Raw genomic sequence first — 17,000 nt, forward strand, 5'->3', positions numbered from 1 at the left:
TTAGTCATATTGGCTAAAGTTACTTGTACAGCGTAGTCCCTCATAAGATGGTCATTGTTCCTGGAAGCCCAAATTTGACGGGAGAAAACAGTGAACAGGGTATATGAGAATGGTAACAAGTACTTACAAACCAAATTCATTTTTCAGTAATCAACTTTGTGTTGAGCCGCCAGGACCTCTGGAGATGACAACAAACTAAGGCTAGTGCAGATGGGAAGGTGTCCTGTTTTGTTTTGTGTTTTCAGTGAGATGGGCAGCCCTAGAATAAACTAAACCTCCTTGGAAAAAAAAGACGTTTTCCCATGAGACGTCCCAAGAGTGGGACTTGTTACACAGGCCAGCCCTGTATATTCTTTATATTAACCGCTCTCGAGTTCCTTTCCTGCCTTTGAACGGAACTCTGGGAACCTAGTTCTTTCGCGTACGGTGGCCACATTTTTCCGATTATTCAGCAGGGCCGGTAAAGTATTTCCCTGGAAAAGGTTTAGGGCAAGGACACGCCCCTTGGTTCGGGTTGAGTAACGCGCGAACTATCTATGACGAGAGTGCCCGGCGCACTGCTATTGCTCAAGACTCGAGACGTTGCCAGAAAGTGTGTAACGAAGCGGCGGAGGAACGGCGGCACGGCAGACGTTGGTGCGGTTGAACGCGCCCGATCTCCCAGTCCTAGCAAGGGGTCGCACCGCCCAGGTGGCCGCGATCCGCTCCCCTGCGCGCGCCGAGCGCCTTCCCTTCTCCACCCCGTTAGTGCGCACGCGCGCCTGTCATCCGGGTGCTGGTGGCCGCTGCAGGTTGCGCCGGGGTGGCGAACAGGGGGCGGGGCCTGCGGCTCATTGTGCGCAGCGCTGCGCGGCGCCGGCGGCCGGCGAGGCCTGAGTCGAAGTTGGAGCCGCTGCCGCCGCCCTGCAGTTCACTCGCTGCCTTGGCAGCGCGCCGCTCTTCTAAAATGGCTGCCGCTACCGGTGCTGTGGCAGCCTCGGCCGCTTCAGGTCAGGCAGAAGGTAAAAAGATCACCGATCTGCGGGTCATCGATCTCAAGTCCGAGCTGAAACGGCGAAACCTGGATATCACCGGAGTCAAGACCGTGCTCGTTTCCCGACTCAAGCAGGTGAGGCCCGGCGAGGTCCGGGAAGGCGAGCTTAGGCCGCGCCTCGGAGCCCCGACTACCGCCGCAGTCCCTGGCCGCTCAGCCTCCGGGGCCCACGGTGCGGTGCTGTGGGGAAGTCCCGGGCGTCGCCCGCGCGCGCGCGGGGAGAGTGAGGACCCTCCCGCAGCACCCCCGCCCCCGCGCGCCGGGCCGGGCCTGCCAGGGGCCCGCGAGCCGCCCGGGACTGGCCGCCGTAGCCGAGCGCGCCTCTGCCTCCCCCGGGACGTCCCCGCCAGGCTGCCGAGGGCTGCGGCCGGCCGGCGCGGCCTCCCAAGGGCGATCGTGGAGACCCGGGAGGCGCTCGGTCCCCAGTCTTTAGAGATGGTGAGCGCGTGCATTTCTTGGCCTCGTAGGGACTGGTTACTTTGGTGACTTCTGCAAAGTTACCGTTTAATTGTGCCCAACCGTTTTCTCCCCATACTAGCGGGGAATTGGTAGTGGGATTTGATGGGTGGGTAAGAGAAAGGTTTGTCCGCTGGGTTTTCAGGTTTTGCATTAGCACAATAATTTGCTTTTTCTTCCCTGATTATCTTTTTGGTTTGAGTGAGCGTTGGAATTATAGTAGAGGAGAACTAAGTTTGCATTATAGACATTAGGGAAGCTCCTTTTCGTTCTTTACTTTCGTAGCTAGCAACTTTTTTGCAATTGAGAATATTTAGAGTTTTGTTCAGTATGATAATATGTGATAGTCAATTTTCTCGACTAGGTAAAGTGTAAAGCTCCATGTGATTTTTCTACCTAATGATATTTCCTCCTGAAAGTTTCTCTCACTTGTTTAGTTTAATTGCTCCTTTGTGAAGTTGGTTTATGAAATGACTGGCAATTCTAATGTCTTGAGGCTTGAGGTTTGCTTTTTTTTTAAATTTCGTTTTTATAAAATAAGTTTAGATAGACTGTGTAGCATATTAACTTCTCTTTCTAATGTAGGCTATTGAAGAGGAAGGAGGCGATCCAGATAATATTGAATTAACTGTTTCAACTGATACTCCAAACAAGAAACCAACCAAAGGCAAAGGTTGTTACGAGTTATAAACATATTTTAAAATATATTTTGGTTATATAACTTGCCTCTGCTCTTATGCCACTTGCCCTGTTGATATAGTGCTACTCTTTGCTATTTCCCTCTGGCACTCTGCCTTGTTGGGTCAAGGAAGAAAAGTACTGTTGCCAGGCTTTGGGTGACTAGTAGCCCTTAAGATTTGGCTGAAGTTGTCCTGAAAGTGAAACCAGTTCTTTATTGCTTCTGAATAAATTACAAAGTCAAGTTTCATAATATTTCTTCCTTCATAGTGTGAAGACCTGAAGAATAAAATATGGTTTAAAACATGTCTACCTTGCCCCACAATTGGCAGAGTATTGATGGAATTCCTACCAAATCTTTCACCTTGGCTCCTTGCTGTTTCCTCTAGTATATTAAAATTTTATAACCTTTGTGTTTACTATTTTGTTTGTCTTGGTGAACTTAATTTGCATTTAGGCCATTATACATTCTAATTTTCAGTAAAACTCAAAAAGACCTCACCAATCATACTAACAAGGTAGGGGAAAAAGAATCCAAAAATCCATGACTAATCAGCTTTTAAAAAAAGTTTTAACTCACAGGGATATATATATTAAAGATGTTAATTTTCTAACTTTTAAACTAGGCCAGAATATATTTCTGGGATGTGGTGATTTAGTGAATAGGTAAAGGTGGTTTTAAATTAACATTTTAACAACGTAAGTGGGGCTTAGATATGTTTAAAAGGTTCTAGCTGGTGAAATCCTTATTTGAATGACTACGGATTTCTCGCTTTGTCCCATAAGGGACAGTGTTAGAGGGTGGGCATGGTGTGGGTGTCTGAATCCTGGTACCTACCTACAATTTCCTTGCAGCTGCAGCATTTTAAAAACCTAACACTCTTTACTGCTTGAAGTGATCGATTTGCTACTCTCTGCTGTAGACCAGACTGATTACAACTGCAGTAAAATGGTTGAATGGAATAACGTTGAAAAGAAGGGAATAGTCAAGTGTGAGCTTAAGCAATCTGTATGAGTATCAGGACCAGCGACATCTTGATGGTATCTCTCTATGCGAGTTTTCCTACCTTTGCAAGAGTCTCCTGTTTGTGCCAAAGGAAATTAAAAAGGGCTAAGAAGCATTTCCAGGATAGGATGGGAATGACTGGTGGAAATGGAGTTTACAGGAGTTAGAAAATTACCTTGAAGATATGTGGCTTTCCATTAGTTCTTGCTCAGTATGTCAGTTTGAGAGATACATTTCCCTGTGCTTAGAGAAGCATGTTGAGAAGCCTCTGCCGACAAACCCAGAGGCAATTTCAAAATGAGGAAGCATAAAAAAATTCAGGAATAAGTACATCAGGAATTAACCCTGTTTCTTATAGTGATTTCTTATAATGATTTTGATTCATGTCATTTATTTAGCACATTGTGATAGATAGATGTATGTGATAGATGTTGTATGTTGCCTATGGTCCCAAGTTATTCAAGCTGATTAATGACTTAGCATGTAAAGTAAACCTCATTTATTTATTTTCACCTACTTTTAATTTCTGTGTGTATCCCTTCCTGTTTCAGTCATTAGGAACTTCATCTTACCGTTAGAAATAAATTCAGCAATAAACCATTTTAAGAAGTTTTTCAGTATACATATGTACATACGTATATATGTGTATGTGTATAAAATAAGTATGTTAATTTTTCCCTCTTGTATAGATTATAAGGATACTTGAAATTTAATTTTTCGATAACCCTATGTTAAGGTATCTTATGGTATTTAGTTAGGAGTTGCAATATTAATTATTTGTCTGCAGCAGACTACAACTGAGGACTTCATCAGACTCATTCTGGGACATGTGTGATAAATAGTTCTTGTCTCCTTGAGTTCCATTTATCATTGTTCTCAAAATCCTATGAATTACAAAGAATAAAATGTAAACCCCAAACTAAGAACCTGGTTTGAATTAATTTACAGTTAAGATGCTTATAAATAAGATTATTTTAAATTTTAAGTTGAGAAATAACTTTTTAGGCATCAAATTTGAATAGGGAAACTTTAAATATATCAGTAATTAACAGATTTTTAAAATGAAATATTATTCTAAAATAAGGTTCTTTGTGCCACATCTTATTTCACTTAGTATCTGTCTTGAAAATAATTTTATCTTGATCATATTACTTTTCTTTCAGTGGGTCTACTTCTTTTTTATAAAAGTGGAAAATTTACTAGACCATCTGTAAGTGTCTCTTAATTCTGAAATTTAATAATAATATGTAACCAGGAGCCAGAAGAAAAATTCTGTTGAGCTAAAATAGATATATAAGGAAGGAACAGGAAAGCTCATAGTTCCTCAGTTTGTATAGATTTCTTCAGCTGAGCATACTAAAATAAAATAGGAAAAGAATAAAGAAAGGGTTTACTTAGAGGCAGTCATGTAGACAAGACCAAGATAAAACATTTAATAGCTTGTTAGGCAAAATAAATAATTCTTACGATGATGTGGCTTAATGTAGCAAGTAAAAGTTAAATGGTGTTGAATGATAAGGTGAGAGATGCTTCCTGGGTCTTAACATTTCTTAGGTGAAATATTAAGCTTGTCCTCTTACAAGTGCAGAGTCCCTGTTTCTTAAGAAAATTTTTTGTGTTAAAATGATTGTGTTTTGACAGATTAAAGGAAAAGGAATCTGCGTTCTTAAGTATTTTGTGGGATATTTAAAAAATACTGTTATTATAAGGACAAACTCACAAATTTGTAACAAATGTTGATAATGTTATAGTGAGTCCAAATGTTTATGATTAACATATTTGTAAAAATCTATCTACTTGTAGTTGTTATGGTGAAATTTGTAGCTTAGATTGGTTCTCACTTCTGAGTCTTTTCTCATTCTCTTTGCTATGTAGAAGAAAGCTTCACCAGTGAGATTTATGGTCATTATTTGGGTGTGTGTTAGAAAGCGGTTAAACAGGTAGAACTAACTCCTCATTAGCCTCTTTTAGAGATTATAGATGTAAACTTTCTTTTGGTTCACTTGTAAATAGCATATCATTCTTTTGGATCTTCAACCTTTAGAGTCACCTAAACTTTGGCAAAAGTTACTTAAAGTAGTTAATCAGTGCAGTATTCAGAAGTATATATAGTCAGTATTTAACTGAACTGAAATTCACAATACTTTTAAGTTTTTAAAAATCTGATTTGTTCCCACTATAGAGTATATTTTTGGGTTACAGGTTTATCCAGACATAATGCCTGATTAATGTGTGTAAAGTACCATACTCAGTATACACAATCAGTATAATTAATTACATGTTTACTCTGTTAAGCTTTCTAAAATTTGTATGCCAAGTAAAAATATAGTGATCAACCACATAAAATGAATTTAATATAGTATCATAGTAAACTGTAACTTTTTTTAACTGTAGTATGTTTGGATGTTAAAGAAATTTTAATCAGAACTGTGGCATTGAGAAGCATTCTGAGGCCAAAAGTGTCAAATTTTTTTGGGTACCTACTGGGCTAGAAGCTCTGTGAGGGTAAGGACAGTCTTTTATTTACATTAGTTTCTGTAATACCTAGCAGCTCGCTTTGCGCATAAGAGGTGCTCAGAAAATACTTGTTGAATGAATACCAAGGGTCATATAATGACTTTCTTAACAACTGCTTTGAAAAATATGTCTTTTGGTGATTACTTTAACTGCGTATTTCTTTGTAGGAAGCACCGTATCAGAGATTAATAGTCTTTACTATCTTCTATATGATTTTTCTTTCTAAGGTCCCTTTCTCAAAAACACTAGTGGCTTCTCCTTAAACACTGATACATGAAATACAGTTACTTTTAGAACACATGAATCATGGGCACCTGCCTTTTCTCCCTTACCAAGTTGTTGCTGTGTTGGAAAGCCTCATAACTTTTGCTAGAATATTGTCTGACCTCAAAAGTTGTGTATGTCATTTTCATTTCACAATCAGGCAGTTTTACCTCTGTTCTTAAAACCAGCATTTGAACTATGCAGTTGTATATGGTAGATTATGTTTATTATCAAAGTACTTTTTTACTTTTATTTTATTGTGTCAAATATGGTATGTATCAACAATCTTGGTGGAGAGAGAGGTAAAATTTTCTAGTACTTTAAGAAAATGTCTTTCTCCCATGTCATTCATCTTCCAGGCATTTTGAATCAAGGGTAGAAGATTCTGACTTTCTCTTTCATGAACTCATGTAAAATGAAGTGTGAATTGTCTAGGAATTAGAGGAAAAAGCAATCATTATTACCAGTTGGTGGCATCAGAAATGACTTTAATGAAGAGGTTGAATAATGGCTTAGGATTTAAGGCTGAAATCTACTGATTTATTTAAGATCTCACATATGACAGTAAAAGGGCCTCAGTGTGGTGCAGTTCCAGGAGTTAACCATTCACACCATAAACTCCACAGTCCCAGTTAGCCTCTAGTTCTGGTATCCTGGAATAGTTTGTATTATGGCTTTACAGAATTGTTTTCCAGATCATAAAAGTGAACTGTTTTCATTTTAAAAACTAGGTAATCCAGAAAAGTACAAAAAAGTGAAAATTGCCCATAATTCCACCACTCTGACTTTATCAGAAGTTACATTTTATTGATCTAAGCTGTATATGTACATGTGCACGTACTTTTAAGAGGTTTATGTTTAAGGATTTGTTTTTGTTTTTACCTTTTTGAGAACTAATACAGGTTTATACCTACTCTAGTTGTTTTGTGGAAGGTAGGCAGAATTTAAATTTTCTCTAGTCTGGAGAATCTGAAAATAGTAACCTTCCTCATAGTCTTATTCCATCTTCTTTGGTTACACTCAATCTAACCTACATTTGAGTCATTTAAGTTTTAAAAACAGATACCAGGCTCCTGCCCCCCAGAGAGTTGGTTTTGTTTACTCTTTGGGGGCTCCAGGAATCAGTATTTTCTAAAAGTTCCCCAGGTGATTTTCAAGCAGCTAAAGAACCACTGGGTGCTCTAGCCTCATTGAAACTTAGCGTCATTTTCATTCATCCCTTTCTGCCTGTTGGTTAGTTCTCTATACCTTACACAATTAGTCTCTATTTGCATATATATGTGATTAATTCTCTATACAGTTTTCAGAATACTTTCATATTGCTTTACTTGATTTGGACAAAAATGCTGAGAGTTAAGCAGTACTACTTTCTTCTAATTGATAGGATAGAAAAGTAATCCACTAAGAACTCAGTTACATTTTTGCTGCCTTTGAAAATCTTGTGCAAATGTTCACAGGTGTGTGTGGATGTTCAGTTTGGTTGTCTTTAGATGATAAAGTTAAGAGATTTTTAAAATATATGTTTGGTATTTTTCAGATTTATTTTATTATATGAATATGAACTATCTTTATGGTAGACTTTTTAAAAATAATAAAATGACCTATGGGATGACTGCTATATTTAAGACAATATGCAAATCAGAAATGTGATTCCTTTAATACAAGAGAGGCTAAAACACATATGCAAACAGTTAACAGAAGACAATAGTACATGATTATTTTAAGATTCTGTGCAGTTGGGGAGAGGCTGTTGCTGGAAACGCTAACGCTGTTCTGTTTGGCCTGGTCTCTGAGTCTTATTCCCTCTTCTCTAACAGAAATTTTGTGACTGAACCTTTTCTGTGTTTCATAACTTCCGTTAATATTTAGTGGAAAAGTTACTCAGCCACAAAGTTTTTTGGCAAATTACTTTAAACTCTACTTACTAAGTAGATTTTTTGTTTTGTTTTTGTTTTTGGAGGTATTTCTGAACTTAAAGAGGAAAATTACCAACCCTTTTAAGAACATAAGGAGAAAACCAAATTTTCATCTTGAAATCTATATTCTTAATTCTGAAACACAAGTATTCTGAAAAGTTTGGCAAAAGTGAAGCTATTTATAATGTTATTTCCGTGATTAATTGAGAGACTGGTCCAGAAGCCATTGGAAGGTTTAAATTAATAATTAGTATATACACTATTGTACTCTTTTAAAATCTGACAGTTCTAAAACATGTCTGGCCCCAGTGGTTTCATTAAGGGTTTGTGGACCTATACAAACTTAGGATGCATAAATAAGGAGGTGTTTTAGCATCTTCTTCCTTTGGTGTATTTTTACTTTTGACTCTATAATCGTGCAAAGAACATTGCAGTGTATTTTATGTAATTTCAAGATAGCTGTATGTTACTACTATGATAGTTTGAGATGTGATAAGTAATTTTGCTTCCATTTTTTATTTTGCTATTCAGACTATCTTTTTACTCAATTTCTTTTTTAGTTTTGTTCCTCAAAGCATTAGTTAGGTGTCTGTTTACATTGCACTTTCAGTTAGCTTCCTCATCCTCGTGGTGCTGCTTTCCTTTGGACCAGTTCATATTTCTTTGGTACATGCCAGATTCCCTGAAGAACAAAAGATTCATTTATTAGTTTGTTATAGGACATTTCATAGCACAGGCTTACATGGGAGATGAGGTATAAATGGTTACTGACTGTACAAAGATGTGTCTAAGCTGGTGGTGCTTGTTGAATTAAGTGGGATTTGATTTTTAAGTTATTTCTTATCTGTGACATCATAAAAGTTAGGAATCTGTAGATATACTTTGTAGTATCATTCGACTCCAAGTTTATAGTCCTTACTGACAATATGGGGTTGTACATGATGCTGATTTGATTGGCGTGTCACAGTGAGGGCTGAATAAAAGTCTGAACTCTGTTTACTGCTAGCGACCAGCTTAGAAACTGCATCATTGCCGTTCAAGACCTATATGATGCTTGTTATACAGCACTGTACTAGGTTCTGGGCTGGATGATGAGCATCGTAGCTGTCTGAGAGGTGAATTATCTTTGTATGGGGGAGGGATGATACTTTTTATAGAGGAAGAAATTACAATATAGTTGCTAATTGAGCATGTGTAAATAAATGCAGTTACAGATTATGAGAGCAGTCAAAAATTAGTGCGTAAAATGTCAGTTTATTATGTGCCTGTCAGATTATTACTAGTTTCATTAATGTATGTTTGAAAAATTTGGTCCTTTTAGTTTTTATGTTTATAAGCTGCTGACACATTGTGTCCAGTGCTTTCATGTGATACAATTGTTAAAAACAATAAAGGATAGCAATTTGGACCTTTCTCTGTATCTCTGCCTCTTGCTGCCTGTTTGTCATGGGACAAGTTACATAATCTCTGTGACTGTCTCATTTTAAAATTTTACAGATGTGGCTTGTGGAGCCTCTGTTCATGCTAAAAGAGATGACATTTTTAACTGCTGGCACCTTGTCGTTTTTGAGGAGTGGAGTAGAGCCGGGTTTAAACTGAAGCACTGCCCTTACTAGCTTTGTAATCTGATTAACTTTTCACTATTTTGTAGAATGGGGCTAGTTAAGAGGATAAAATACATGCATTGATATATATGGAGCATGTGTCCTAGTGCCTGCACTGTGGAAGCTGCTTAAGCAGCGGTAGTGACTGCGTCTGTTGTTTTTGTTGATGTAGTGTAATTTAGTTTTCCTTTAAGTAAATGAAAGCAAGTGAAACTCGCCATGGAGTGTGCATAGTATATGTAGCTTGTTGTTATGCTGAGGGCTTCCATTTCAAAGATGGTGTCTATACATTGAGTTAACCACTTCTTACTAAAATAATGTCTTTTAAGTAGGTCATAGTAAGATGAAGTGGAAAGAATTTTAGTCCTGGAAATGAAGCCTTGGCTTTTCGGTCTGACAGTGCCATTTACTAGCCTTGGGCAGGCTGTGTAACCTTGGTTCATTTTCTCTTTTGTAAAGTTGTGATTACTTGCCCTATGTACTGTGAGGTGTTAGAAAAATATCACCTGAACTTTTTTTTAAAGTGCATTGCAAATTGTAATGCATTTTATATTTATAAAGAGTAAATAGTATTTGCAAATGATCTGAAGGAATATCACTCAAAAGCTCCGCTCTATAGGTTATTTGGTGGTGTGGGTGTTGGGGGTGGGTGGTGGAATCCTGTAGCTTTAAAAAGCTTATTTCTTCTCAAAGCTTTAAGGTTTTATATTGTGGTGGTGGTTGTTCAGTCACTCATTCATTTCTGACTTTGCAACCCCATGGGCTACAGCATGTCAGGCTTCCCTGTCCATCTCCTGGAGCATGCTCAGACTCATGTGCATTGAGTTGGTGATGCCATCCAACCATCTCATCCTTTGTCGTCCTCTTCTTCTCCTGCCTTCAATCTTTCCTAGCATCAGTTCAGTTCATTTCAGTCCTCAGTCATGTCCAGCTCTTTGCAACTCCATGGACTGCAGCATGCCAGACTTCCCTGTCCATCACAGACTCCCAGAGTTGCTCAAACTTGTGTCCATCTATTCGGTGGTGCCATCCAGGCATCTCGTTTTCTGCCGTCCCCTTCTCCTTCTGTTTTCAATCTTTCCCAACATCAGGGTCTTTGCTAATGAGTTGGCTCTTCGCATCAGGTGGCCAAGTACTGGAGTTTCAACTTCAGCACCACTCCTTCCAGTGAATATTCAGGACTGATTTCTTCTAGGATTGACTGGTTTGATCTCCTTGCAGTTCAAGGAACTCTCAAGAGTCTTCTCCAAAACCACAGTTCAAAAGCATCAATTCTTTGACACTCAGCCTTCTTTATGATCCAGCTCTCACATCCATACATGACTAGTGGAAAAACCATAGCTTTGACTATACAGACCATTGTAGGCAAAGTAATGTCTCTGCTTTTTAATATGCTGTCTAGGTTTGTCATAGCTTTTTTCCCAAGAAGCAAGTGTCTTTTAATTTCATGACTACAGGTCACCATCTGCAGTGACTTTGGAGCCCAAGAAAATAAAGTCTGTCACTGTTTCCATTGTTTCCCCATCTATTTGCCATGAAGTGATGGGACCAGATGCCATAATCTTCGTTTTCTGAATGTTGAGTTTTAAGCCAACTTTTTCACTCTCCTCTTTCACTTTCATCAAGAGGCTCTTTAATCCTTCTTCACTTTCTGCCATAAGGGTGGTATCATCTGCATATCTGAGGTTATTGATGTTTCTCTCTGCAGTCTTGATTCCAGCTTGTGCTTCATCCAGCCCAGCATTTCACATGATGTACTCTGCATAAATAACCAGGGTGACAATATACAGCCTTGACGTACTCCTTTCCCAATTTGGAACCAGACTGTTGTTCCATGTCCGGTTCTAACTGTTGCTTCTTGACCTGCATACAGGTTTCTCAGGAGGCAGGTAAGGTGGTCTGGTATGCCCATCTCTTTAAGAATTTTCCACAGTTTATTGTGATCCACATAGTCAAAGGATTTAGCATAGTCAGTGAAGCAGAAGCAGATGTTTTTCTGGAGTTCTCTTGCTTTTTTTATGATCTGTGATAGAACAGTTTAGTAAGCTCTTTCTCACCTGATACTGTTTCATTTTTTAAGGAAGGAACATCTCCCTCATTGCCCTTGTAGTAACTTCTAATTTGTGTTTTCTCTAAAATACAAATGCCACTAAGTTCCACATTTTGTTTCTCTTTTGTTTCAAGCCCTCAGGGATATGAAGACCTCTTTTACCTCAGTGGATAAAAGAAAACTCTTTACTCTTCATCTTTTCACATATCTGGAAGAACCAGTATCTTGTTCCCTTTTTATCTCTCATTCATGGAAAGGATTTCCAATTGGGATTAGATGGAAGATAGGAGTTGGTGAGGAGACATGGGAAAGGGAGTTAACCTAACTTTCTTTTTTAGAGTTACCTCACAGCCAAACTCTCTCTCCTCTGGGGTCATGGAAGCTTGAGATAGGTATGTGGCAGTTCCTGTTTTAGGCCAAGGAAAGGTTGATTAGTTGGCTTCAGGAGAAGACATCCATTAACATCTCAAAATAAATAAATTTTTAAAAAATAGTAAAATTTTAACAGCTGTGATTTTTTTTTTAACAGCATTTCTCAACATTATGGGTTATCTAAGTAGATTTTTATGGACTTGCTTGAAAACACAAACTTTTGGCCTTGGATCTGTGGAAAATTTGTGTGTGTGTGTGTGTGGCATGTTTAGCCTTGGATTTGTGGAAAACGTGTGTGTGTGAGGCACTTTTAGCCTTGGGTCTGTGGAAAACATATGTGTGTGTGTGTAAAACATTTAAAGAATTCCAACCACCAATTTTCAAAGTTTTGAAGTTGAGGGTTGGGTCAGGGAGGCCTGTAGTCTATCTGGAAGCTGTTAACAGTTTTTGGTCTGAAGTAATTTCTACTTGCCTTAAATCAGTTAAATCAGTCATCATGTTAAAGCACTACTTAATATTTAGGCCTTTGGAGAAACACAAAATAAGCATAAAAGCAGTCACTGTACTTAAGGTATTTCTTTAAATGGTGAGCAAGAGGTACCCGACAGAACAAGGCAGTATATCATCAGCTGATCATGGATTGCGAGGTGTCAAGTGTGAGAATTTTATTTTAGAGAAAGCTTGTTGACAAGAAGAACTTAGGAAGGCTTTATGGGGGATCTGAGTCTTGAATTTAGCTATCAGATGTCTGGTTATATATACAGTTAGTAGAGTACTGTTGAAAGTTGATGCTACTTCTGGGAGAATTGAAGATAGAGAATTTGACTGGTGTAAAGAAAAATGGATCTCATATGTCAAGTCAGTGAAGGTGATGGGTTCGTATGCAGGATTAATTATTTGCACAGTTTATTTCAATGAAATGCAACAGCATGACATTGTTCATAAAGCTTCTCTTTTTTGGTTTGGGACAGCTAGGGCCAGGTGGTTTATAGCAGTTGGCATTTGCTTTGTCAGATGATTTGGGAGTGGAGAGTGATACCTCGGGGTAAACTTGTCTGAATGTTTTTTGCTCTTAAAGTAATAAAATATTGGTTGTTAGCCCATTTTCCTTCTTTCGCAGGTAAAAAACAGGAAGCAGATGAGTTGAGTGGAGATGCTTCTGTGGAAGATGATGCTTTTGTCAAGGTAAAGTGTTAATTACACAGGTTAAGATGTCTGTTTTGAGCCTAGTATTTTGCATGAGGAATTCATGCATATTGCTTTAACAATAGACACTGAAATATGTTGGTAAATAGGTATAGAGACAAATAATATTGTCAGTCTTACTAATTCTCATAGTTGAGAAATATAATAAATAACTTTAGTTAAATGAGACAAAGCAAAGAATGTTTGTTTGGGGAGACATAGGGGCCAGAGGAACCGGTACAGGACAATTGATACCTTAGTTCCTGGAAAGGGTACTGTCCATCACATTTAGCTTTTGTATATATTAATAATATACAGAAATCAGATTAATATAGTCTTTAAAATGGAGAAAGTTGCTGATATATTGCTACTTAGTGAAGATCAGATTAAGAAATGGGTTTTGCCCATTAAAGATAAATAAGCCAGGTCTTTATTGGTTTAAAAATATATTTTATTTTAAGAATGTCCAACTAGGAGAACAGAGTATGTAATTTTAATTGAGGTTGTGGCAGTTCAATATACTGTTACTTTTAATCATAGTTTTTATTGTTGTTCTCATTTTAATGAAGTGTGATCTATTGACTGATCATTAGGTCTTAAGTAGTGTGGCATTTGCAGAAATTATTTAATGAGCATAGTTCGTTTTAAATTACATACATTTACACCACATGTATTCTGTTTTCTGTGTACAGTTAGGTCATACTGCCATAACATCTCGGATGTCTGTGTGGTCCGCCATGAAGTCAGCTCATGTCCCTTCACTCACTCGTTTCCTACCATCTAACTCTCTACCCTCCCCCCACACACAGGCTGCACAGGCACCATGTACCTCACTCTTTGTATCTTGCACTTTGACGGCATGCACAGAGAGAAAGAGATGTTTGGTTGAGGAGTTAGCCCTGAAGTCAGGTAATTCAGGAAATGTGTGCTCAGGGATCCATTAAAATGGGTGATTACGTGCCTATAACCGGCTTTTCTTTGAGCCTTTAAGGGGTGTTCAGTCTTTGTATTCTGTTATCCTTGTGGTATATCTTCCACTAGGTTTATTCCTTTGCTTTCATTTTCTCTAGTTGTCTTCACTAGTGAGTGTATGATTAAATCAAAACTATCCATAAGCCGGAAAAACATTATGACTTAGTAAAAACCCTTTTAGTTTTCAAATTTCTAACTTCCTTTCAGCTCTTCAGTGCACAAAAATGTTTTAGTCATTTAAAATGTTACGAGGAGATGTAATATTGCTGTCTTATATGTACCACAATGGATGCCTTTGTGTAATTATTAAATGAACCTGGTCATAATGTCTAAAAGAACAAAAGAACTTTTACAAAATTCTATTTAAATGTATCGTTACTTTTATATTTCTTTTTCCCTTTGGAGGTATCCTCATTTGTGGTAAATATGATAGAAAGAAAGTGGATATACTTGGCCTTGTTTCTCAGAGTTGGTAATTTTGGAATTTATACAGTGATGATGGTGGGTAAATATCACCTATTGCTTAGATATGTGAATACTATAGAAATTACTTCTAACCTGTAGGTGAGGAGAATAGTCAAAATTGTCACTTGAAAGTAGGTGAAATTCCCTCAGTGACTTGCCTTGTTTTGTTTTTTGTTCTGTACCAATTCTTGTAGCATCATATAACCAACCACCTCCTCCACTGTCAGTTCCCAGTGTCCCCCCACTCATAGGCAGATAATAAGCTGGTTAGACCTGCTCTCCCAGCGATGACCTGCTCCCCAAGCACTGCACATTCCACACAGTCATGTTTCTTCTCTGTGACTACCTTCCCAGAAATTTCTAGTCCCTCATTGTAGTTCGTCTATGAATAATTAATAGTTATACCCCTACACTTTTCCCCTTTTAACCCAGAAACCTTTAAATCTGTTGTTTAACTCCTTTAAATCTCACCATGAGAGTAGGAAAGGAGGAAGAATGTCCATTGCTTCTAACCCTTTGTCTGCAGTTAATGAGAGAGGGAACTAGGCTGATTGTTGCTTTTCTTTATTTCTACTGAGGTACCCTTATATCCATAAACTTTAAGAGGCTAACCAATATTCTTTGCTTCACAGAGAGAATCCTAATCTATGTTCCCCTGTTTAATTGGCTTTGTGGCATGGTGGTAGATTTCAAAACTGATTAGTTATTTGCATATTTGTAAGAACAGACATTGGTGTAACAGTTGGGATTCCTTATTATAAATTAGAAATAAAGTTTATATTATCATGTATAAGATGTCCACAGTCTTTGAAGGTAAGCCAAACTGTGGCGTGTAGAAAAAAGAAGTCATTTCTTTGAAGCCATGTCTTATAGGAAAGCTCATAGGATGTAACTGGAACTTGAGAGCAATCCAATTAGCATATATTTATTTCAGTGTAAGTGATTTGGGAACTCAGATGCACAGTATAATGACCTTGGTATTAGATCCCCCCTTTGATTTTAAAGGCACAGTTAGTACGTAATATAAAATTATTGAACTTTGACTTTGGGAGTAATGTCAAAATTAGAAGTGAAAGCATTTAGAGATGTAAATTACCAGAAAGGTTTGGTGGATAGCCCGCAGTACTTTGCCTCGAACTGTATCAAATTTTCTTACCATTAAAAGGACTGTGAATTGGAGAATCAAGAGGCACATGAACAAGATGGAAATGACGAACTGAAGGACTCTGAAGAATTTGGTGAAAATGAAGAAGAAAACGTGCATTCCAAGGAGTTGCTTTCTGCAGAAGAGAACAAGACAGCTCATGAATTAATAGAGGCAGAAGCAGTAGAAGAAATAGAAAAAGAGGACATCGAAAGTCAGGTCTTTAGCCAGTTTTTTTAAAACGTGATACAGTTAAACTAAGTACTAAATAATAAAAAAGTATTTTTCTGGTTCAATGTGGAAGTCACAGAACTTTCAAAAAATATATTTTTAAAGTTACTTATAAATCACTCAGAATCCTGCAATCTAAGATGACCTTTCAATTTTTGCTTATTATTTTCCACATATGTATATGTTTTTACCTAGTAGTTATCATGTTACAAATTGCTATTTAGTCTATATATTTTCACATAATATATAATGACTTCAAAATTCATACATTACATCGTAATTTACTAGACTATTTTCTGGGTGTCTAATAGCTACTCTTTTATTTATTTATTTTTACTCTTTTTTTTTTTTTTTTTTACTCTTTTAATTTGGGATATTTAAGTTTTAAGTTGTTTACTATCCCACTATGAAAGAGTGTACCAATTTAACACTGACCTTGCCAATATTACCAGATAGTAAGTTTTTTTTTTTTTCCTACTTTAGTAGATGTAAAACATTAATTTGCATTTATTTGGTTATTATCAAGGGTGGGGAAATTACTTATGAAAGTTTAACTTAAAAGCTTTAAAGATATAATTTTTAAATCTTTTCTTTGAATGAAATAGACCATTTGTCCTGCTTTGAAGCATGTTAGTACTACTTAAGAAAATCAGTGGAATAGGGGGTCAGTATTCATGCTTAGAACACTGTTCTACCTAGCTTAATAAATGAAGGGCTCATGAAAGACTTGTTTCTAATTCTTTTTTTGGTTTCTAATTCTTTTATCAATGTGACTAAGCTTTTATGTTGGCATAAAAATATAGTCTGAATTATTAAGCATTGGCTTAATACCCATGGTATCCATAGACACTGCACAGAACATGAGGCAAGTGATAATCGGGTGTAGCATAAAAGCATTCTCGTGTTACCCAGATATTTTGTAAAGCAAAGCTATTGTATACCCTTTTACTTAGGAAATTGAAGCTCAAGAAGGTGAAGATGATACCTTTCTAACAGCCCAAGTAAGTTTACATTTAGTCCTATGAATATGATATTGTTGGGTGGAAGGGCTTGGAAAAGGAATCTCATTTTGACTTGATAATTATTTAATTCATAAAATTGCTTTAA

The 17,000-nt window shown here is 37.4% G+C and overlaps 1 protein-coding gene across 8 annotated transcripts in view; it reads left to right on the forward strand.

Annotated features, from left to right (window-relative positions):
• Positions 1-907: 907 nt before the first annotated feature.
• Positions 908-17,000, forward strand: part of SLTM (SAFB like transcription modulator) — a 43,514-nt gene continuing 27,421 nt past the window's right edge. For 4 of the 8 annotated variants that reach the window (XM_060417857.1, XM_060417859.1, XM_060417858.1 and 1 more), the window contains exons 1-5: positions 908-1,108; positions 2,075-2,162; positions 12,996-13,081; positions 15,684-15,881; positions 16,847-16,894. In XM_060417857.1, the coding sequence (XP_060273840.1) occupies positions 947-1,108; positions 2,075-2,162; positions 12,996-13,081; positions 15,684-15,881; positions 16,847-16,894 (582 nt within the window). In that variant the 5' untranslated portion in view covers positions 908-946. The remainder of the gene's footprint in view (positions 1,109-2,074; positions 2,163-12,995; positions 13,082-15,683; positions 15,882-16,846; positions 16,895-17,000) is intronic. The other 4 variants (XM_015097006.3, XM_027971793.2, XM_027971792.2 and 1 more) reach the window with 1 other exon arrangement.

Source organism: Ovis aries, chromosome 7 (assembly GCF_016772045.2).
Source record: "Ovis aries strain OAR_USU_Benz2616 breed Rambouillet chromosome 7, ARS-UI_Ramb_v3.0, whole genome shotgun sequence".
In the NCBI taxonomy this organism is placed as follows: Eukaryota; Metazoa; Chordata; class Mammalia; order Artiodactyla; family Bovidae; genus Ovis; species Ovis aries.